The sequence below is a fragment of the Nilaparvata lugens genome, chromosome 1 (assembly GCF_014356525.2).
Source record: "Nilaparvata lugens isolate BPH chromosome 1, ASM1435652v1, whole genome shotgun sequence".
Classification (NCBI taxonomy): domain Eukaryota; kingdom Metazoa; phylum Arthropoda; class Insecta; order Hemiptera; family Delphacidae; genus Nilaparvata; species Nilaparvata lugens.
Genome location: NC_052504.1, coordinates 8468569 through 8492869, shown reverse-complemented (window position 1 = coordinate 8492869; position 24301 = coordinate 8468569). Strand labels below are relative to the sequence as shown.

General features: G+C 32.6%; 1 protein-coding gene across 7 annotated transcripts in view; it reads right to left on the bottom strand.

The window, feature by feature from the left end:
• Nucleotides 1-104: 104 nt before the first annotated feature.
• Nucleotides 105-24301, bottom strand: part of LOC111060142 (slowpoke-binding protein) — a 65054-nt gene continuing 40857 nt past the window's right edge. For 2 of the 7 annotated variants that reach the window (XM_039429459.1, XM_039429449.1), the window contains 3 exons: nucleotides 24207-24272; nucleotides 9935-10079; nucleotides 892-6708 (listed from right to left, as the gene is read on the bottom strand). In XM_039429459.1, the coding sequence (XP_039285393.1) occupies nucleotides 6631-6708; nucleotides 9935-10079; nucleotides 24207-24272 (289 nt within the window). In that variant the 3' untranslated portion in view covers nucleotides 892-6630. Of the gene's footprint in view, nucleotides 6709-9934; nucleotides 10082-14273; nucleotides 14314-18154; nucleotides 23840-24206; nucleotides 24273-24301 lie in introns of those variants that run through there. The other 5 variants (XR_005571457.1, XM_039429462.1, XR_005571456.1 and 2 more) reach the window with 5 other exon arrangements.

The window sequence follows — 24301 nt, the reverse complement described above, 5'->3', positions numbered from 1 at the left end:
TTCAGAAACAAGTTGAAATTTGTTTGAAACTATCTATGGTAGGCTACAGTTGAATTATGAACACATTAGCGTTGAAGTGGGTTTATTGAAATGAAATTCATACAATAATTTCAATGCATCTTTAATACATATTTTTTATAGAAAAATGTTCATATTTTGGAAGTTAAAATAACATATTTTCCTTGATTATTTCAATGCCAATAATTTTTCCTGCATTTTGCATCATTTCATGATAAATATATACATCATATTCGGACATCTAAATTACGACATAGCAGTCAGGTACTGGTATTTATAAATAAAAGCTATTAGCTTCTACTCACATTTGTGGAGAGCTTTCTCACACTAGGCTAACAGTGTTGATGAAGGGCCTAGTGTCCGAAAGCACTACACAAATGTGAGTAGAAGCACGGAATAAGCATACCAGTAGTGCTTCTTTCCTCTGTGATACCAGTGCTTTTTTCCTCTGTGATACCAGTGCTTCTTTCCTCTGTGGTAGAAGCTAATAGCTTCTATTTATGAATACCTGACTGCTATGTCGTAATTTAGTTGTTCAAAAGTGATTATTAACAAGCAGTTTGTAATGGAAACAAACATTGATAAATATATACATCAAGACAAACCTGTTGCATAGCTTTTTTAATTTCACTACCCACTTATTACAATGATCGACTCATGATAAAAAATTAGGAAAATCATACAACTATGTCACATTGTTGATATTATTTAGTAGGTAGCAGCATAGAGAAACGATAGCATAGATATCCCATGGTATAGGGCGTTTATGTCGCAAGTTTTACTGTTATCCCAAGCCGATAGTTCACAAAGTTCTCCCCTATGCAGCTGTGTGACGCTGGTAGTCTCTCAAATTGTGCCGTTCATACACTATATCACCCCGACAAAACAGTAAAAATTGACAATAATCGACAGTAATCGGCTTGAGATAACAGTAAAAGTTGCGACATAAATTCCCTATACCATGGGATATTTACTTACGCTATTGTTTCTCTATGGTAGCAGTTTGCTTCAGTTGCAAGGAGCAGTGATGATTTCATTATTCTTGGAATGTAGGATTGTTCTTTGGTTTTTCTAGAAGTTCCTTAACATCCATTCAGTTGAAGTTCATGTTGACATCATTCATGTAAAGAGTAATAATTGATTAGTGGTGATAAATTATCCTCTCATCTTTTCATTAATTCAGTATAGCTTAGGCATTGTTTTGAATTCAAATTTACAGACCTTTTTGTGTGGTAACACATCACTTAAAATATTATTTGAAAACTATAATTCAGAGCGTATCATTGAACAGTAAAAAATTAGAATATCAATTCAATAAATTGTGTTATTATTCATGTAAATTCATTTCTGCAGGGTTACTTGCTACTTTTGTTTTATGCAACACAATTACACTTTAGTTTCCTTTGATCAAAGAGAATCAAATCACTTGTAGGACTAGTGACTGTATTTATGATATCCATGTGAAAAACTTTTGTTTATTGTTTGATACAATTTATTATACTAGACTAGTGCTGAAGCCATGCAATCGATTATACTCTTATTTTTCATCCTCATGAAAATTGTAAACTGATATTTTTTAGTTATACAATTATAGAAAGCTATGCTTCAGGCCCGACATACCGTAACTAATTATTCAGCTCGGGTTCTATGTTAGGCATTGTTATTTAGAGATCTATCAAAATATACTAAAAATATGTTGAAATGGCAGATATAAAAATGCAATTAGTCAATTTTTATTCTCTTAATATATTTAGGCTATAAATTGTGAAAGCTTTATGGATTATTATAAATAAATGGAAAATTGGAAATTGAATTATGGAAACCCATAATAATAGTTATTATTGATGATACTTGAGAGAAGAGGCACTCTATGAGAAGATTCAAAATTGGAGCATATCTATGGAATTTTTATATTTTTTATTCATAATATTAATCGTTCAGTTTTTGAAATATTTGCTAGGTGGACATCATAGATCAAGTAGGCTATATAATTTGGAAACACTCCATAGTTAATGAAAATGTTTGTGCTTCTTGTGTTCATACTGATAAACCCTATAAATATCAACCTCTTTTTCTCATGAATAATATTTGAGAGTGCAGAAGTATATTATATTATGGTGAGTACGGTACCACACCACAACATGTAAGAGAACGTACATCCAGACATGATATTCCATTTCAAATGAATCCAATACAAAAATATATATCTAGGTTTACATAAGTATAGCCTACAGCTATATAATATATCATATCCAATAATATAGTTCATACATATTTCATTTCTAAAAAAGAATTCATCATTTTAAGTGACAATATTATCACATTTTATGAATAGATTTCTGCAATGTATGAGCAGAGAGCAGATGTGATGTGTACCTACTCCAGAAGGGTCTGTCAAAAACACAAGAATAAAATACATTATAGTTTTATAGTTCTCTGCTGAAAATAAGCTGCATATTATCCTATTAACTGCAAAAATATACTACCGTATAGAGAGATTAATAATTGAAAATGGAATAGGCTAATAATACATTATTTTGACAAAATCAAAAGGAGAGTTATCGATGTTGAAAATTCTAAGGAGAAAAATTTGAGTATATATTCAGCAGAGGATTTGAAACAGCAACTCTCTCTGATTCAGAACCATGAATCCAACTACAGAGCATAGAGAAACAATTATAGGTAGCGTAAGTAGATATCCCATGGTATAGGGCGTTTATGTCGCAACTTTTACTGTTATCTCAAGCCGATTATTGTCGATTTTCAATTTTTTGTTGGGGTGAGAGTGTATGAACGGCACAATATGAGAGACCACCAGCGTCACGGGAAAGAACTACGTTGACTATCAGCTTGAGATAACAGTTTAAAAGTTGCAACATAAACGCCCTATACCATTGGATATCTACTTAGGCTATTGTTTCTCTATGATAATAGGCAAGACAAAAAATTGGAAATAAAATTGAAATTGAAAATCAAGACATCAAATTCTGATCTTGGCCATATCCTTACAATGTACAAACACAGTCTTATCGTCTCTTATATTTTAAGATACGATATAAATTCTGTAGTGATAAATAATAATCATATAATAGTATCCTATACTTCCCTGTTAAGTAAATAATGGAACAATTCGTATGATGATTGATTCTATCATTAAAAAAAAAAATATGTATGAACTTTATAAACATATAGTCGTAACATCGAAAATTTTATTGATATATCAACAATTTTTTTTTTAAAAGGTAACAAATTGTTGAAGAGTACAAATGTAATGGATAAGATCTGTGAAATTATTTTCATGTATCATTGAAAATAGAGAACCGTGAATAATATTCACTAAATATCATTCAGCATCCAAACTACTAAACAGAGAGACTATGCTAGATGAAAGCAAAACAGATTCCACTAAATTGTATTGCTCACCAGTTTTTTTGTTTATTAATGGTTTTTATTGGAGTTTATCGTATTACAAATCTATGAAAAACTGGTTCCAGAACTGCATTTTTACAGGTTCACACATTTTTAGTTAGAAATAGAAGGAGAACTTAATACTGGGCAATTTGTTAAATGTTAAATTATTTGTTAATAATAATATTTGTTAACAATTTGTAAAATAAAATAAAATAAAATATTTGTTAATAATTTGTTAAATGTTACCATTTAAATTTATTCAGCTAGTGGAATTTTTCACTTTAATTTATTAATGGTTATTTTTTGGAAGCAGCAACTATTTAAACGTATCTAGACAAGCTTCACTTTGCGTTGCAATCTTGAATGGACTTGTACAGGGGTTCTCATTTTGTTAATCAGTTGTATTAAGCCTACCGGTACCTACTACATTTTACAAATTCTACTTAACATCATCGATTGAAATTTGTTAAGATGTTTTGTTTGTTTAGAATGAAATGTCTAATAATTCTCAATATTAACAGTACTGTATATGAAATATTTTGTAGTGCCTTGAAGTGCTGAGTAAAATTATCTATATCACATAATAAGTTTTATCTATGGGGATTCAGCGGAGGTTTTACTGACAGACACAGCTTGTACAATCCTACCTTCTTCTTTTGCTAGTTATTCTAGAAGATCAGAGAAGTTCTAAATATAAAAAAAATTCCTAGACCCTTATGACCTTAGGATACCAGGCTCGCAGGCTGAGACACCAATGAGAGTCCAAGCGACTCACTGAGCACTATAAGTTCCTATGCTACTAATTACACTAGAGACACCAGCCAAGAAACTACATTTTGGTACCTGGACACCACTGGTGTCCCATCTGGCTTTACAAGCAGACAGCACAGCATGATATCCAAGCCTGGTCTCCTAATTTAACTTAGGCCTTAATAAAAGAGTAGATGTTTTGCCACTTGATACTGATCAAATCACTTGGATGATTTTTCATCAATAATTTATTATTCATAGCTAGTTAAAATATTAACATTTTCTGATTCTAGATATCAGAAAATCATCAAATTATTTTGATTGACCTAATTGTCAAAATACAAAGAAAAATCGTTTGAAGTGTTTTTAAAATCAATGGAAAATGTTGTAATATAAATGAACCACACCTATAAAAATAACTATTCTCATTTTCAATCAATTGTTGTATCAACTGTAAAACAATTCTATCCATCATTAAATGGAATACTATTTATTATTATCTAGTGCCGTAAATTAAGATAATTAAACAGGTAATATTATACAGTTCCACAAATAACACTTTTTTAAAAAAGGAGTATGTAGAACTAACAATTGATTGGCAGATTGTCTCTTAACATAACACACTTTTTCGAATAATATTCATATATTTCACACTCTAAATCAATGTTCAGGCAATGCACAAAAATTCTCTCACAATAGTTTTGTTTAATTACATTATTTTCATGAGGGAGAAGATGGTAGAATTTTCAGAACTTATATAGCTCACTGAAGCTTATACCTTGTCCTTAGTAGGCCTAATTTGCACAACAAAAGCTTCTATTAGAACCTCTTCAAGGTTGAATGCACATCAAATGTGAGATAACCAAGCTGTAGCAAAACTTGAAGCATCTCTTGCAATGTCTTATGATGTAGCCTATTGGTTTGAATGAAATTTCTGTGTTGATAATGTTTCCAACCACAAAAAAGTATTGGCAGTAGGGGTTAGTACATCCATTAAAAACAATAGGAGACATACAAGATGATGTGATGGTATTACTTCTTGCTTTGTCATGTCATATTTGATGAGCAATCGACATCGAGTTAGCATTCTGATCTGGACAGTTGAAGCTGCCATAGCACACAATCATTTTTCAGTTGCATTTCCATGTGATGCAAACTACAACTCAGCAGAGCTGTATGATAATTCAAGGTGCCAAAAATGCTGCTCCAGCCTTCAAATGCTTTAACACATCTACTGTATTAAATAAATACATCTCTCAATTTGAATAGTAATATTGATATCACTGTAGTGGGAGATAGAGTTTGATATTTGTGATACCGCTTGCATACCTACTTTTTATGGAGCAGCAGGACAGTTGACACTGATCAGCAGATGATGCAGCTGAGAAATGCTGTGCAAGGAGAATGCCAATTATATAGGCCGCCTACTAACTTTGGCCTAGGCCTACATCACTACCTCCGTAAACAAAGCCTTAGTGCATTCTGGTAACGTCAACACATAATATAGAGCTTCTACAACAATAAAAATTTGTTGATTTCAGCTGACCCATGTGAGCTATAGGTAGTGTTTTTATTGGTGCAGAAGCCCTGCCTGTGCTGACGTTACCATCAACCACCTGTCATATGCACTTTGTTTCACCCTTGGACTACCAACGGGACAATATGTCCCAGCATAAATGACCAACCTCACACTACAACTGGGACAATACGTCCCAATAGAAGTTCATCGAATCCCAGTGGGTGAATAGATCTTCTAAACTATACAGCAATGAATCCCAGTGGTAGTCTAGGGTCTATTCTGTGAAATACATCAGCTGTTTAGAACTATCTGATCGCCATATTATTGTGAATTGAGGTTATGTGCTCTCATGCATGCATGTGTCACATGCTGGTTTTGTGCTGAATGAAGCTGTTCTAATGTGATTTGCAGTGTCATTTTGAGTTGAAAGTGAGTAAATACTTCATATATAATGTCAATAATAACATGTGAAATTGAAATTCCAGAGCTATTTACTAAATTTTATTCATTTTATCATGGTTTTTGTATAGGGACACATTATCCCAATGGTAAAATTGATTATTTGGTATTTGATGGGACAAGCTTCATAGACCCTATTTGGTAGTCTAAGGGTGAAGGAGATAGTGCCTACACTCGATTTTGAGCCATGGCAGCAAGACATCAGCTTTCAAGATCAGATTGCTATTTTCGAATAGTATATATATAAAGCAAGCCACATCCTATATACTACAACGGGGACTCCGATTTTTTTTTTGAATTGAGAATAAAGATAAGTCTCCTCAGAGCTGTGGATATTTTCCTATTTATTTCCAAGGAAGATAAAGTTTGACAGTGCTTTTGATGGCAGCCATTATTGCTTATGTAGGTGATGTTCTGCACATGTCTCTGGAGATCGATTGCTCTTGCCCACAGCACCGAGAATTAACTAGGCGTTATCTCAATAGACTTGATGTTTCCAACGTCAGAGGATTTGCTATTGGTTGGATGTGCAAAGATAGGTTTCTGTGCTCCTGTAAAAAGAAGAACATCTCTTAAGATAATTCTATCATAATTTTATAATAAATCGATATCATTGAAATAGTTATACCATAGAGAAACGCGTAAGTAGATATCCCATGGTATAGAGCGTTTATGTCGCAACTTTTACTGTTATCTCAAGCCGATAGTCCACGTATTTCATTCCCGTGGAGCTGTGTGACGCTGGTAGTCTCTCATATTGTGCCGTTCACACACTCTCACCCCGCCAAAACATTGAAAATCGACAATAATCAGCTTTAGATAACAGTGAAAGTTGCGACATAAACGCTCTATACCATATTTATTTATTCACAATATCACATCGGAAACAACAGGTAATGACCCAAATATGTTTCCATTAACACAACAATAAGTACAGTATACAATTCAATCAAAACAAAAAAATATATACTAAAACTAAAGTTTGAAAAGAAAGAAAATAATACTTAGAAAACTACTTCTTAGATATTCCTTGATAGAGTTGATGGTGAAAGTGATGATGAAAATGAATATATGAAGTGATGAAGAAGAGGTGCTTTCAATAAAGATGATGAGAGAGCATGCAGTCTCATATGAATGATAGGATGAGGGCGATAATGATAACTGCCAGCAAAAAACTTTGGAAATAAGGGGAAAGTAAGAATAAAATGAGTTTGAATGTGCAAATAAAGAAAAATTAATATTTAAAGAGTTTTATATTTAACAATGATAGAAATATTAGCGAAAATTATGGCTGCTGATTAAAAATTCAGTTATTCTGATTCTCTCTCAGAAGCATCGTTATTGTGCGCTTGAAACTTAATGGGCCATCAGAAAACACGTCCACCCCACAGCCAAGTCCATTCAACAATCTTGGCATGTGGTTGAGGGGGGGGAAAATATGCATTAAATGTCCTACAACTCTGTACCACGAATAGGGAATGCCATCTTCGCCTGAGAGTGGGCACGGCGAATCCAATTCTTCCCAGGAGATAAGAAGAATCAACCTCATTCATTAGTATCTTACGGAAAAGAATCAAAGATGATACCTCTCTCCTGAGCTTAAGAGCGTCAACTTCAAACAATTGTAGGAAAACCCCTCTCACAGGAATGCCCGAATTTTTTGAAGAAGAGGAATCTTAGAAATTTATTTTGCATTCTCTCAAGTTTTATTACATAGGTGATCTGATAAGGACTCCAGATCGGTGCTGCATACTCAAGCTGGCTTCGAATCAAAGACTTGAACAAGTATAAAATGGGCTCCCACCTCTCGAAGCTTGAGCATGTTCTAAAAACAAAGCCCATCATCTGATTGCACTTTGATAACAGGTGTTCAATGTGCTTATCAAAATCCATATGAGCATCCATAATCACTCCCAGATCCCTATACTCTTGCGAATGGTCCAACAAAATATTACCAATATTGTAGTTATAATGGAAAGGTTCCCTCTGTCTGGTAAACGATACCACCTTACATTTTGCCACATTCAGCGTGAGTCTTGATTCCAAACACCACTTCTGCAGTGCATCAATATCTTTTTGAAGCAACGAACAGTCATCAACAGACCTAATCTGTCTAAATATTTTGGTATCATCTGCAAACATGAGGCACTCCGAGCTATTCAGTACACTTGGAAGGCCATTCACATATAACAAAAACAACAAAGGACCAAGATTGGAACCCTGTGGTACCCCTGAAGTGCAACAGTAGGGCTCGGATTGACAATGATTGAAGCAAACAAATTGAACTCTATTTGAAAGGTAACTCCTCAAAAAAGACCAAAGCACCCTCATCAAACCCGAGACACTCCATATGGGATATCTACTTACGCTACTGTTTCTCTATGGTTATACTGTGTGCTGATTAGAATCGAATACCGTAGGTATACATCGACATACTCGATGGTCGACCACTATAGTCCGAGAGATATTACGTTTAACATATTGTATGTCGATATTTTAAAATTTATATAGTGTTTTGTTTCAATGTGGAAATTAGTGAAGAATTGAAAAGTCTCACATAGCCTTTATTTGGACAATTTATTTCATGAAATTGGTATAAAAAATTTTGAACTGTAGTCTGTTTCTTTGTCCTTAAGTTGATTGTGAATTATTTATATTATGTAATAAATAAAGTAATTATGAAGAGGGGAGACTGATTTCTTCTTCCACAGTTGTTAGCATGGACAGAGTAGTGGGGAGGAGTAAGCATGCTGCACACAATTGGTTGCTGACACAAAAGTAGGGAGAATATGCTGTTATTAGGTAGTGGCAGTGATTAATGAAGGAAAGAGTGTTGGGCCTCTTTGTCTCCGAGAAAGAGCGATATGTAAGAAGTAATATCTCTCGTACTATAGAGAGAAACATTAGCCTACTAATAACATTTAGCTAGCCTATATGATAGTATTAAGCATCAAAATAACTGGCTTACTGACTATACTATTATAGAGGAAAGATAGCAAAAGGCCCGGTTACACAGAAGCTTGTTAGATTCTAATCATGATTGAATTCCACAGAACCAATCAGAGAAGATATCTTGGAAAAGAAGAGTTCTCTGATTGGTCCTCGTGGCATTTAATCGAGATTCAAATTTAACAGATTTTTGTGCAACCAGGTGTGAGTCAAGTAATTTAGACAGCAATCAATTAACGAATGCTATTTTTTCTATGCTTCTAGCTTGATTTCACAATTCCCTTATGTAGTATGCCCACTCAGGTATGTTAATAGTTTTTGGAGGCAAAACTACTCCTTGGTGACTCTGAATATCTTCGGCACATTGCACGGTCTCAGTACCGGCGACGCATCCTTCAAATGTCTGCCTTATCAACTGTCGATGGTGAGCTATGCGCATACCATGGTAGTAACGGGTAACGGGGAATCAGTGGCTCTGTAATTGGTCAGAGTTTTCTATAAGGAAGTTCTCAGACTTGAATTTGTATTGCTGTGTCTACTCTTTAAACTAAGGTTTTATCTCAAATGGTATATAGTGGAACTGAAAAATCCTACTTTCTATCAACTTGTTTGCTTAGGCCTAATTTTCCCATTTATTAACCAAATCACCAAAATACAATCATAATGAATTATTATACACAGAGATATTTGACACATCGAATTGTAGTTGGTATAAAATGAATGAATTTTTGTTAAAAAAACATCAAATACCATGAATATTACCTAGTTTTGTTTGCAAGCAGGCCAATTCTCATAGAAAATATTAATTAACTGAATGCTGTAGCCTACCTGAGAGCTATCGAAATTTTCTCCATCCATATCCCCATTGTCTTCAGTTGTTACAATGTTATTTCCATTGTCATTGTCTTCTAATAGACCAATGTCTTGCTCCTCAAAACTGTCTTTTTCAAGTTGCTGCTCCTCTGTTGCTTCACTGAAGAAAAAATAATAGAACAATGTTTTATAATAAAAAGTACCTACACATGATAAAATGTAGTCAAAATGGCAATCTATGGTAGTCGAAATTCAGTTTTTAAAATGTCAAAAAGTACACTCTGATTCAAATTCCGTAATTTAATGTCACTAGTGAGTTATTCATAATCAGTTTTCTCTCTTGGAAATGATTATACCCATATTTATATGATACGGTAACTGGAGCGATTGACTAGGTATGGTTTTGTAAAATGATTAAACCACAGCCTCCTCTAATAAATGCCATGTCCAAAAAATTGACTACACTTTAAACTATACAGAAAAATCTTCCTTATTCCATTTAAAACAACCTCCAAATTGGAGTGATATGTGGAGCAGATAAATGGAAGGAGATCAGCCAATTACAGTCATGATTTGGGTTATAGAAAGAAGCGCAGTTGCCAAGTTATCGATCAGACTCAGTTGATGCAGTTCTTCCATAAAGGAAACTACGTTTGCGTAGCATGAGTTGGTGAACACTAACTGAAGGCTACAGAACGCTTTCCGCATTTGCTTTAGCATGGCAACATTGCCGCCGCTGAATCCCTACTTTTCTCTGCTCCGCATATCCCTCCAAGTCGGAGGTTGTTTTAATCACTTTCAACTGTCAACATTACCTATAAATAGCAAACTTTTCTCATTCAACCCAATTCTGACTGTAGAATCAATCATAGATGGCTTTTTTGATATTGCGTTGCATGCAATGTATAATGCAATGCATCTTGAACTCTCTTGACTAAGTGTGTTCGTACCCTCTCTCTTGACTAAGGGTACAACCGTACAAACACACTATTGGCGGAGCAGAGCAGGGCTTTGCGAAGCGTCGTGAACAATATAATTTCAAGTAATAAGATGCAACACACTGGAAGCGTCTACTCGCGGAGCCTAGCGTAGCGGAGCAGAGCGTCAAAGTTTGGAATAAGCTGGTTTGTTTTCTTTGGAGCGTCTATAAGTGGAGCGTCACAGTGTGAGTGCCAGTTTAGTTCAGGCTACTCTTGTACATTTTAGGACCTTGACACTTTCAAGGGTCAAGGCCCTTGACCCTTTCATAGGCCCTTGACGCTTGACGCTCAGATGCTTTCTGTGTGTATCATGAACTTTCTGACCACGTTACGCCACATTCTAGAACGCACCGCTCCGCTCTGTCTTCAGTGTGTTTGTACCACAGAGAAGAAATAATTTTAAAATCATTTTAGAACAATAATAGAGAAATATAATGCTGCATTACACAGCACCTCAAGAACATGTCATGATTAAAAATTATTCCATGCTCTTTCTCAATTTTTTAGTTCAAAATCGCAATATTGTGGATTAAATTAGATGATTTAAATTTTTTCAATTATTGAATTGAAGTACATAATGTAATAAAGTTTGGATTATATTACATGTTTATAATGGACAATAGTTTATCTGGCCACTCATTCACTTATTGTTTCTAGTTCTTGTGATTAGAGATAAAAATTAATCCTCTTTGTCACTGGAGACGCAGCGTTCATGCGATCTGGAGAGTTGAGAGTAGCAAGTGATTAGAATAAGAAAAATGAATGTCTAGTCTATGTATTATTAGCAAAACAATGACATGCATGCCTCAAGCCACAATGCTGTCAGCAGTTGTTGTTGTGTGGGAGGAGAGAGTGGTGTGAACTGGTTTGTTGGAGAGGGAAGTGTAGGATGCCAATGACTCCCCATACGTCCCCCTACTACAGTACTAATCCAGCTCAGACAGAAAGCACATCAAGCAAGAGATGGTGAGAGCGGAGTGGTGAGTGGGAGAGTGGTGGAACTGGTTTGTTGGAGAGGGAAGTGTAGATGCCAAGACTCCCCACTAAGTCCCCCTACTACAGTATTAATCCAGCTCAGACAGAAATCGTCATCAAGCAGAGAGTGGTGAGAGTTGAGAGTGATGAGTGGAGAGAGTGGTGTGAACTGGTTTGTTGGAGAGGGAAGTGTAGGATGCCAATGACTCCCCACTACGTCCCCCTACTACAGTACTAATCCAGCTCAGACAGAAATCGTCATACAAGCGCTTTCTACCGGTGATTATTTGATTTGTCTATCATCAAGCTATCAAAATAAAAAAGTTTTCCCGAAAAAACATTTTTTCCGATCATTGCTTTTCGAGATATGAGCGCCTAAAGTTCAAATTTTTGGGACAGAACATTTCAAATTCGGTAAGAGATGAATCCATGAGATTAAGAGGATAAATTCTTCATGGTATTCTTGATTTAATGGAACAAAAATGTTTTGAAAATATTAATTTTTGAGAAAGTTATTCAATTTTCTAAAAATTACCAAAAATAACTAAAAAAATCAACATTTCACTTCCCTGGAACGACTCATTCAAAGTTAGCAAATTGTTAAACACTCTTGCAATGTGAATCTTTACTATCTGGTTGATTTATCTACGCATTCATCAAGGACCCCCCAATCGGGTGTATATTTTGTTGATCTAGTAACCATAAATCACTTGCAAGAGTGACTTTAAGGTTGAGAATAACTGTATCCAGTTAAAATAATTTTAATTGAGAATAGACGATTTGCTAGCAAGTCCTCTGAAAGCTAGAACTCGAGAACTAGATTCTCCTGCGATTTGAAACTTCACGATACCCACATCATTTAGGCCCACATCTACATATAAGGCTAGACTGTGATTCTTATGTTATTAATCTACCGAAATCATGTGTTGTTTAAAAAAACTGGTGACAGAATTAGCTTGTATTGTATTGGAACTTTCAGCTCTTTTTCATAATGTTTTATTATTGTCAGCATTTATTCTAGATTCTATTCGAAAAAATATTTCTTGTCATCTGCTTGTTTCAGTACAAATTTGTCGAATAGTTACAACAGGCTATACATTACCCAATATTTGAGCTTTATTACAGTGGATATATTAATTTTCTCTCTTTTGGAGTTGAACACTTTGTGAATAGATATAATTGTATGCACTATTCTCAAATATTTATAAATGTTCTTTCTGCATGAATTGACTGACTCACATTCTCTCCACCTGATATCTATGAAAGCAGACCAAAAGACTCTAACCGTGGAGAGTGGCTGGCTTGAAAGGTAAGACTACAATGTACCATATCGTAACCATGTTCTCAAGTATTGAGAAATCACACTGTGATTTCAATCATTTTTCTATTTATATTAACAAGATATTGTACATGTCAGAAGGGTGGTGATAGTAGATTTCCTTCTTACAGAAATCTATACATCGCTATCATTTTACATATGCTATTTAAATTGATAATAATTATGATTTTATATTCATTCGGAAATGAGAGATGTATACACACCGACAAACATACATTGATTTAAATGTAAGAAACATTCTTCCATAGACGAATAATGTACTGTACCGTTTCTATAACAAATAGGTACTGTATGTTTCCTATAAATAAAAACTAGAAATCTAAGTACCCTTTTAAAATTGTCTAATCACGACATGTTTCGGCTATAGGTCCTATAATAGTCCATTATCATGTGAAAAAGACAATTTGTATCTTTCCTCTACGATTTTTCTCATATATTGTCAAAAATGTCAGTCAACAATGACAATGAGTTAATAGGACTGCAAATCGCTCCAGTCTGTAAGTAGACAAATTTAATTCTTACAGACTGGAGCGATTTGCAGTCCTATTAACTCATTGTCATTGTTGACTGACATTTTTGACAATATATGAGAAAAATCGTAGAGGAAAGATAAAAATTGTCTTTTTCACATGATATGGACTATTATAGGACCTAACTTATAGCCGAAACATGTCGTGATTAGACAATTTTAAAAGGGTACTTAGATTTCTAGTTTTTATTTATAGGAAACATACAGTACCTATTTGTTATAGAAACGGTACAGTACATTATTCGTCTATGGAAGAATGTTTCTTACATTTAAATCAATGTATGTTTGTCGGTGTGTATACATCTCTCATTTCCGAATGAATATAAAATCATAATTATTATTATCAATTTAAATAGCATATGTAAAATGATAGCGATGTATAGATTTCTGTAAGAAGGAAATCTACTATCACCACCCTTCTGACATGTACAATATCTTGTTAATATAAATAGAAAAATGATTGAAATCACAGTGTGATTTCTCAATGCTTGAGAACATGGTTACGATACGGTACATTGCAGATAGTCTTACCTTTCAAGCCAGCCACTCTCCACGGTTAGAGTCTTTTGGTCTGCTTTCATAGATATCAGGTGGAGAGAATGTGAGTCAGTCAATTCATGCAGAAAGAACATTTATAAATATTTGAGAATAGTGCATACAATTATTTCTATTCACAAAGTGTTCAACTCCAAAAGAGAGAAAAATTAATATATCCACTGTAATAAAGCTCAAATATTGGGTAATGTATAGCCTGTTGTAACTATTCGACAAATTTGTACTGAAACAAGCAGATGACAATAAAATTTTTTCGAATAAAGTCTAGAATAAATGCTGACAATAATAAAACATCATGAAAATGAGCTGAAAGTTCCAATACAATACAAGCTAATTCTGTCACCAGTTTTTTTTAAACAACACATAATTTTGGTCTTATATGTAGCCTAGATGTGGGCCTAAATGATGTGGGTATCGTGAAATTTCAAATCGCAGGAGAATCTAGTTCTCGAGTTCTAGCTTTCAGAGGACTTGCTAGCAAATCGTCTATTCTCAATTAAAATTATTTTAACTGGATACAGTTATTCTCAACCTTAAAGTCACTCTTGCAAGTGATTTATGGTTACTAGATCAACAAAATATACACTCGATTGGGGGGTTCTTGATGAATGCGTAGATAAATCAACCAGATAGTATAGATTCACATTGTAAGAGTGTTTAACAATTTGCTAACATTGAAAGAGTCGTTCCAGGAAAATGAAATGTTGATTTTTTTAGTTATTTTTGGTAATTTTTAGAAAATTGAATAACTTTCTCAAAAATTAATATTTTCAAAACATTTTTGTTTCATTAAATCAAGAATACCATGAAGAATTTATCCTCTTAATCTCATGGATTCATCTCTTACCGAATTTGAAATGTTCTGTCCCAAAAATTTGAACTTTAGGCGCTCATATCTCGAAAAGCAATGATCGGAAAAAATGTTTTTTCGGGAAAACTTTTTTATTTTGATAGCTTGATGATAGACAAATCAAATAATCACCAGTAGAAAGTTTATTTTTATTCTTTGCACAGCCTTAACATAAGGTACCGTAGTACATAAAAAGCATGTGTTTCTTTAGCTAGAGGGTGCAAAACTCAACTGTTCTACAATACCTTTTAACTCCCAGGAAAAAGCGGTCCCAGGGCAAGTTTTAACAAAGAATTGAAGTCTTGTACGATGTAAACAGAAACTTTCAATTTTCGTGATACAGGTAACTTATGAAATCAAATGACTTGATGTATTCAAACACACGCACTTTCATGCTAATTTAAAACGAGAAATATTTTTCAGCCTAGCGAGCAAGAATATTTCAATTTTCAGTTTTCACTGAAACTTGCTAACCAAAGTCAGTAAAATCGGATGCTTGTATGGTCACAATTTATTGGGAGATACGATGGCCTACTGCTTTCAAAGGCTACTCTATTTTGATAATAGTAAATTTTCAATAAACATTCTTATTATTGTTCAATTGAAGAAAGCATTCAGGTAGCTCTACATCTAAGTCGCTAGCCCATTTTTGATAAAAATAATATAAGGGCCTAATGATTTTATTCTCCTTAGAAGCAAGCAAGCGTGAAAATAAGTGTTGGTGTAGCCAAATCTAGCAGCTTAGCTCATTCCAGTAACATATTTTTGTAATATGCAACTATGATTCGATATGTCATTTTTTACATGCAAAAAATGGCTTTTTACTCATGCATTTGTATCACAAATTTCATCGCGTTACATGATGTATGCGGTGTTCATTTCCATCTTGAAAAATATGATGAAAAGAAATAACAATATTTCATCATTTTAGAAGAGGATGGTTCCCAAATCCCGAATATGATATTTCATAGACAAAATAAATTAAATATTAATTCATCTGTGCTCCTCTAATAGTTTTATATGGTCCTGAGGGTTTGAAAATCAGAGTTTTTTGGGACAAGATCGATTGTTAGTATTTACTATCAAGTGATAACATAGAAATTAGCATAAAAGGTTGTACCTAATTGGAAAAACCTCATTTCCTCATTTTATCCAATATATTGTATAGAATCCATAATCTCAAAATTACAACCTGAAGTTTTAGATGAAAGAATGCTTATCTCTTGAATGCTATACAAATATTATACATCCTTTATTTAACTTCACTTTCTTTCTGCAGATTTAATGCTATAATGATGGATGTTATATTGCCAAGATATTCATATTCTCAGTACAGTCAGCTCTCGATAATAGATGCGTTTAAAACGATATCATAAGTTTGAAGAATATAAATTCGTCCAACAATTCTATAAAAATTGAACAGTCATTTCATTAAATTTCCTATACTTTCTATAATATGAAGTCTGATTCACAAAAGGGATATACCTATATAAACGAACTATTGGGTAGCAATGAGGATAGATTAACCTTGTGTGATTCGTTTGCTTTTTTGTTCAATAACAAAGATCTGCTTTGCTCCATGTATTATTTTTCTATTGAGTATGCATAGTGGTTCATCACTTGTGGCGGCTATAATGAGAAACGAAAGAAGTCGAATACGTTTTTGTGATTGACATACCGTGACCATCAAAAGCCAAAAATATTCTTATTATCACTGGACAAAAAAAAAATAGTCACGTCACTGGGTTTTGAATAGTTACCTTTTTCTTTAAGGTATTGAATAATTAATGATCTATTCAACACTATCACTTCAGAATATTATAATATATTAATGATCGAAGTTGGGGGAGGTTAATGAAACATTTGAGAACGGCTTAATATTTCATATAAAAGTTTTTTCTGTCTACCCAATTTGTGATATTCGTTGAGACCCTCATGAGTAATTTTCATTGAAAAGAACATTTAAAAGCTTCAATAATGTTTATTATGAATAGACCTCTCATCTCACATTTACAAACCTCTAGCAGTAAGCACTTAAGTGAGAATAAGCAAATTAATAGGCTATAATTTTGTACAGAAAATTATGTACAACATAGAATTCAATATACCGGTATTGCTCAAGTGACAGAAGAAGATAGCTTTCAAGTTTTATTGAAGATCAAATTAAAATATGGTTATCTAATTCAAAGCTTGAATCGCTCAATAGTCGTGAAAGCTTCCATTTTGCAGCCAATGCTTTTTATTGTTACAGTGTGCCCGAATTACTTGTATTTGAATGCATAATAGTGATAAGGTATTTTTTTCATTGAATTTGACTTGCTGTTTCCGATAAGCTTTGGTAATGAAAGCACAAGATTGGTCATTTTACCTGATGAAAGGAGCAACTTGATTCTAATCTTGGCCTCAATGCTGAGTTCTGTTTCATTTGAGCTGATTCATGACTGGAACTTCTTATGATCACTCCATTTGTTTTTTATGAAATATAAATTTGTTTTTCATTAATTGGAGGTATAAATAATAAATGTAAATGAGTTATAAATTATGAATGTAATATTTTACATGTTGAGGATGACAAAATACTAAAAAAATGAGTGAAATCTATTATTCGAATAATGTTGAAATGGTAGGGCCTAATTAAAGGTTGAAGTTGAATGTCTGAAGTTACAGTTTGAAAGTTAAAAGTTTCAAGTTGAATGTTAAAATTATTCTAAGTATTTCTTATAGAAGAACAGAGGCTGTTAAATTTTTTAGAAAACTATTTTATGTATCGTGAAAGCCTGATTTCGGCGAGAAGGATCAATAGTGACATAGAACCTATGACCGTTGTAGCAGTAGCAGACTCAATTTGCTGGCTAGTCAAATAAGGAATTTATTACTCTCCAGATTTATCTTAGCTCGTCCTTTCGTTTCGATAAAAACCCCAGAATTTTCCTCCATTCTTAGAATTTAATTATTATTTCATCAGTCAATCACATTTCCAGCATAAATTGTCAAATATTCAATAAATCACATGAGGTACCGGTTGGAAACGTTCTATTGATACCAATGACTCATTTTTCATAATTTGCCAACTCTAGGTGAAATTTTGATCCATCCACTTGATGACTTGATAACAGAGCTTCTTTTTAAGTAAAATGAAGATTACCGGTAAAGTGCAATTAAATCCCAAACGAGAATTATTATTTCTTTTCGATTCAGCTTGTGAAAAACCGTGGTTATAGTAGATCACATTTTGTCAGGGAAGGTTGTATTGCCAACCCTGGAAAATCTTTCTGAACTACAATATATAAGATCTAAATTATTCTCTTTCTATATGTTGATTACCTTTATACTATAAACTACTACTATCTAGGCCGATATATCCTTCTCGAATAAAATCATTATCCCATGCTAATTAGGCATCATTATTGGCTCATTTATAATTAAAGATACACTTCTAATCTAATTTATATGATTTTCTAATAGCCTACCTATTGCTAACCTGATCATAATCAACTACAAGGTTACCCAAAAGAACGGGGATTACAGAAAATCAAGAAACAAGAGTGGTAAGGCAAAAATAATCCCATTTATGATAATAAAAACTTCAAAACATTTGAGAAGCATAAATTAAATAATCATTAATTTATGGAAATTAGATTCTTTGAATGGCTTCCTCGGATATACGAAAACATTCTTGAAATCTGTGTTCGAGATTACTCATTGCGATTCTTCTTTCTGTGGAGCTCTCTCAAATCAAAATTATTCACAACTTTACCAATAAGTTAACTGTGGTTGAATCAAAACAGAGAATTATAGGGATAAAATCCACATATCCCAATTGAGATGTTGCAGCGATCAATGAGTAATCTCCAACACTCATCCAAAGGAAGTAATTTTCAAATAATCATGAATGCCATCAATTTCTCATAAATGGCAAGTTTTGAAATTTTTATTATCATAAATGAAATCATTTTTTGCCTTCCTTATTTCTGTTTTACTTTATTCCAATTCCCGTTATTTTGGGTCATCCGTTATATTATACTAGTCTACCTAAGATAGATTCATATTATTTTATAGGATAATCTATGGTTTTCACATGACTAGACTCATTGTGATAACTAAACTATTATGAACAGCACATTATGAAGTATTCGATTGAACAATACATTAAGAAGAGGTGGAATCAAAATATGTAGTAAACTATAATTTTATACACTTTAAAGTCTATTTTATTCATATTACAAATATATGGAAAAGTAAAATCATGCAACAACTTACAATGATTTTGTTTATTAGCTCAAAAATATTCCCATTTCAAATTCAAAATGGAAAGAAATGATCTCACTGAAAAGTAGAATGCTGACATCTCTTGTAAATTAGTCTAAAAATATTAAAGCACACATATTAAATATACAAATTTGAAGCTCAGATCTTTGGATATCTGAAGTTTATACTTGAATTTAAAATCGATATTAATATTGTAACTTTGCTACAAATTCACTAGAAATAGCTCACGTTAAATTTTTTGGTATGGTAGCTTATATTTTTAATTGGGAAATGCGAAATTTCTACAATAACATTTCTATAATAGAGATCAATTTATCTTAATACTCTTGCCAATACGGTACTCAGTTTTAAAATTGAATCGCATTTTTCATCTTAATAAACTTTTTTTCAATTTATTAAACTTATTGAAAAAGGTTAAAAGATTTCAACTTGTTGAAGATATGAAGGATCCCACAGGACAAGTTAGAGTTACCTATATCGTACTGGATAATTTTAATAAAAACACTTGAAATGTTAAAACACTTTAAGTCTCCCCTTCCATTAAAATTCAACATGGGTGATATCAATTTCTCACACTCATAGATGAGTTAAAACATTTCACTAGAGTATATTTTGATCAAAAGTAGGCTATCATAGTTTAAAACGTACGGTAATACGACCAGGCAGAACACCAGGACGGATTTCTCTCTTGTCAATAAAAGCCATAAGAATGGATAAATTAAATAATAAATAAAAAAGTATCTTTCGAATCACACTTAATTACTGGCTTTTGACTAGTTTATAGCATTATTTTTTCTAGTGAGTACGTGATATTATTTATTAAGCAGGCTTGATAAAGCTTCATGTGCTTTTTCTTGTAGTATAATTTCAATCATTCGATAATTAAGTGACCCCGAGGATATGGAGAATACCAGAAAAATAATATATGAATAGGCCTTCACACAGCAGAGTATGAATATAATTATATAATAAAAATATTTTGCTCTTGGTTCCTGTTTATCATATTGACTCGCTTACTAAGTTTTACAATTATTAAAAACTGATAATATTATAAGTTACTCATGGATACTGTTCAGCAAGTGAAATGCTTTCTACAATATACTGTTAATCTCTCCTTTTGAATCTGATGAACCATGTATCTCCAATAATACGGTAATTTATATAGATGTAACATATTCCACTATTTGGAAGGTTACCTATCTAAATTCGAATTTCTTTTTCACTAGTCACTCTAGTAGATTATTGCAAAGGCACAGTTAAAAAAACACCTGCATTAAGATTTTCAAAATTTTAAGCTTAGTTTTCTCCTCCATTGCCTCACATGCAACTTTGAAATTTTTAAATTGTATACGGTATAAGTTATCGGTACCTACATTGAATTGTTTTAAAAACTAAGCATTTCATGTTTGTCTCATGTTTTTATAAATTTACGGTACTGCTCACGTTTCATTTGAATTCTTATTCAATAGTAGGTATATAGGTATCATTTATAACACATAGAATTCTTATTGAATTTTTTCAACTGACTTACAATGAAAACTTTTGTTTCGTTACCTACAGCTAGATTATTCATTTATAAATCAATTAAAAGTTCATAATTAGATTGAAATATCATGGACATTGAAACAAATTACTAAACTCTGCAACATTGACATAATATTATTCAGATTACTAATATACTGATTTGTGATTTCATCAAATAACACGGAACTATCCAAATTTGAATAGCCTTAATTTAAGAGCGGCAGCATTCAAAATAAAGTTTTTTAATTATCATTTGCAGCTTGTGACATACCATACCAGGCTTTCCTAATGAAGAGCTCAGTTCACTTTAACAAAAATGCAACTTTTACAATGTTGCCGGCAGGATCACTATAAACAACATTTTGCATTAAAAACACAAGTGAGTTTTTGTTCATTTACAAAACTATGAAACCAAAGATGTATAAAAAAACATCATGGAACTAGTTTTGCTTGTTACACCATTATCAATATCTGAACAAATTTAGATTTTATTATTTCAAAATTTCTTAGTGTCTCAATTATGCAATGAGTTTTCTGCATAATGAGCTTCTACTACGATTCAATCTTCACTTGAAATTTGAAATTGATTAGACTAAAATGAAAGGAGTAGCATCAATCAGAAATAGCTATTGGTAATAATGATTTTAGAATGTCAAATTGAAAATGTAGCCTGTTTGACAACACTTTTAAGTATAACTTCAAACCATCCTTGTGATTCTTGTTCTTGATTGAAATCAATTTATTCTCAATAATAAATTGAATGTATTGAAAAGATAATGTAATATGGAATAGATTATTCAATAAATGCCATGAAAAATGCATAATTATTTTTTATATCTTGAAAGCAATAAAAATATAACATCATAAAGCATTTAAAAATTCTATATTATCTTCATACCATAATATTATAGAAGTCATATTAGCTTTCGATAGCATTGCGCAATTTATATCATGTAGAATATACTATACTAAATTATTACTGAACACTTTAAATCTAAGTCAAGCTATATTCTGGACTCTGTAACAAACAACCCTTATATTGTAGACTAAATGCGTTTGATGCTATAAGACAAAATATATATTCTTATAAAAATATATCATACTTATTCATGTCTAAAACTAGCTTTTCAAAATGTACAATAATTGTAATAATATGTTACAATACCGTACTTTTCACAACAAATTAATATGTTATAACAACTAGCTGAAGTATGATTACATATAAAGTAATTTATGACTAGTAGATAATGAATACATTCAAAAGCGTATTTTTAAAATTTGAAAATATTAACTATGAAAAATATAATATTGAACAACATCAATTACCAACAACAATTTTGAACTAGAAAATATTTCAATAAACACTAATGTAATAGTCGCTCAGAGAATCTAGTGTTTTCATTAATTTATTAGAAGTTGAGACTACGCAAATTCCAAAATATCTTATTGGCGAAGTTCAGCCTGATGAAGCGATTCATTTCTAAAGTTTACAGAGCTCTCATACTCTCACATTGTGGCTTTATCAAGTGATACCAATTTTACAGTAGGATGTTTCAATTTTTGACGAAAAGTTGAAAAGTGCCCGATACAGGGCACTATTGCTTATTGCAAGCTCATTGCTGATCCGTGCAAGTTGATCCGTGCAAGATTTTACTTTAAATTCTTGATTTTTTTCCAATAATTGAAGATTTTACTTTACTTTATGACAATTATACCCAAAACTATTTGTAATGTTTGACTGAGCCAGGCGCTCGATGTAAACATAATATTATGTCTCATCCATTTTTTCATTGAAAACTCAATTCTGTAATTTTTCAGCAATTTGTTTTCAATAATACGGTCTTTAAAACAAACCTTGACTATACTTCCAAAAAATTTGGATGTGTAAACCCTTGAAACTTTAACAGTACCAGAATATAAAGTATAGTGGAGTATCAGAGTATTATTCAAGTAACTGCTCTTATGTTGAACTAATTATATTTAGACATGAACTTCAGCTTTTCTGTAAGTTCTTATCGTTATGATATTAAAATATTCGAATTAGAATTCCCATTCAACGAAATATTGTATGTATAAAAGCTATTATCCTTCTCAACATTTACTAAGAATATAATTCCATGAAAATATTTATATAGTAAGAATAACATGAGTATGATGTAGTAGTTTCAAGTAAATTCCAGCTTCTCTTCTGGAGAACAAAAGTTCTCCAACCACAGCAGAGTGGACCCAATATTGCCAAAAATATTATAGAGTTCAATTCTACAAACTCTGCATTACTAATTTCTAATAAGAATAAACTGGAATATCAAAAACAAGCTAATTTTCAGCCTAATGATCCAATTGTGAAATATATAATCTGTTGTTACACAAATTATGAATTTGTTACAAAATCTAAATTTGGGAAAGTAACAGTTTTGGGCTTCAAGACTGTTGTTCCATTCCCAATCATTCATAATTGAGTATGATATTGTATGTATCTAATCCTAATTCAGAGTTTGATCTCTGGTCCGCAAAGCAATATACCGTCCCTTGAAGTAGACTACTATATCGACTCCATGAACATCATAGATTAATGATTCATAATATACAATAACCTTCTTAACAGTAAGTTATGATCGTTATAACAATAAAATTTACAGTTTGGTTATGTTGATAAAATAACAAGTGACAATTATTCAACAATGGTTCAGTATACGAACAACCTTGTGAGTGTTTGTTAGTGTATTGTCGTTTGAACTAGGTGAGTGAGCAACGTTACATGTCTTAGACTTGAGTTTCCAAGTCTAAACAACTATCTGGATCTGGGCACTCGAGGGAATAGTCATTCGACTCTAGAATTCGACACCGGTATAAGAAAGTTTGCCTGATTTGATCATCCAACCTCTCTGCTTCTTTTAATCTGGAAGCAGAGAAAATGAATGTCAATGAAGGTCAATATCTCATTTGTAGTTTCAAAGTCATCGATATCAAGTGTTCTGAAGCTTTTTGTGATGTCAGTTTTTGTTTGTAATGCGAAATTGATCTGAGTTTCATTTTGAGAAAAATCGCACTTTTTCACGTTAGAGATTTTGTGATACAATATTTTTGGATTGAGCAAATAAAGATCAAACAAGACCTGTCAAAACAGCATATCTAGTGACAAGGAAAGACTGAACTGCAAGTTTACTTCAAATTGACAAATGTGCATTCAAAATAAACTATGGGTGATTCTAGTTTTGAACAACAAACTTTGTGCAAGTTCATGCCACTTGGAAATTGACTCTCACCTCTGATCGCCTCTGGGTGGCGGGGAAGGGGGTTCAGCTGGAGTCGAGTGATTTCTACGCATTTTGCTGTCAAACAATAAAGAAAATAAGTGTCA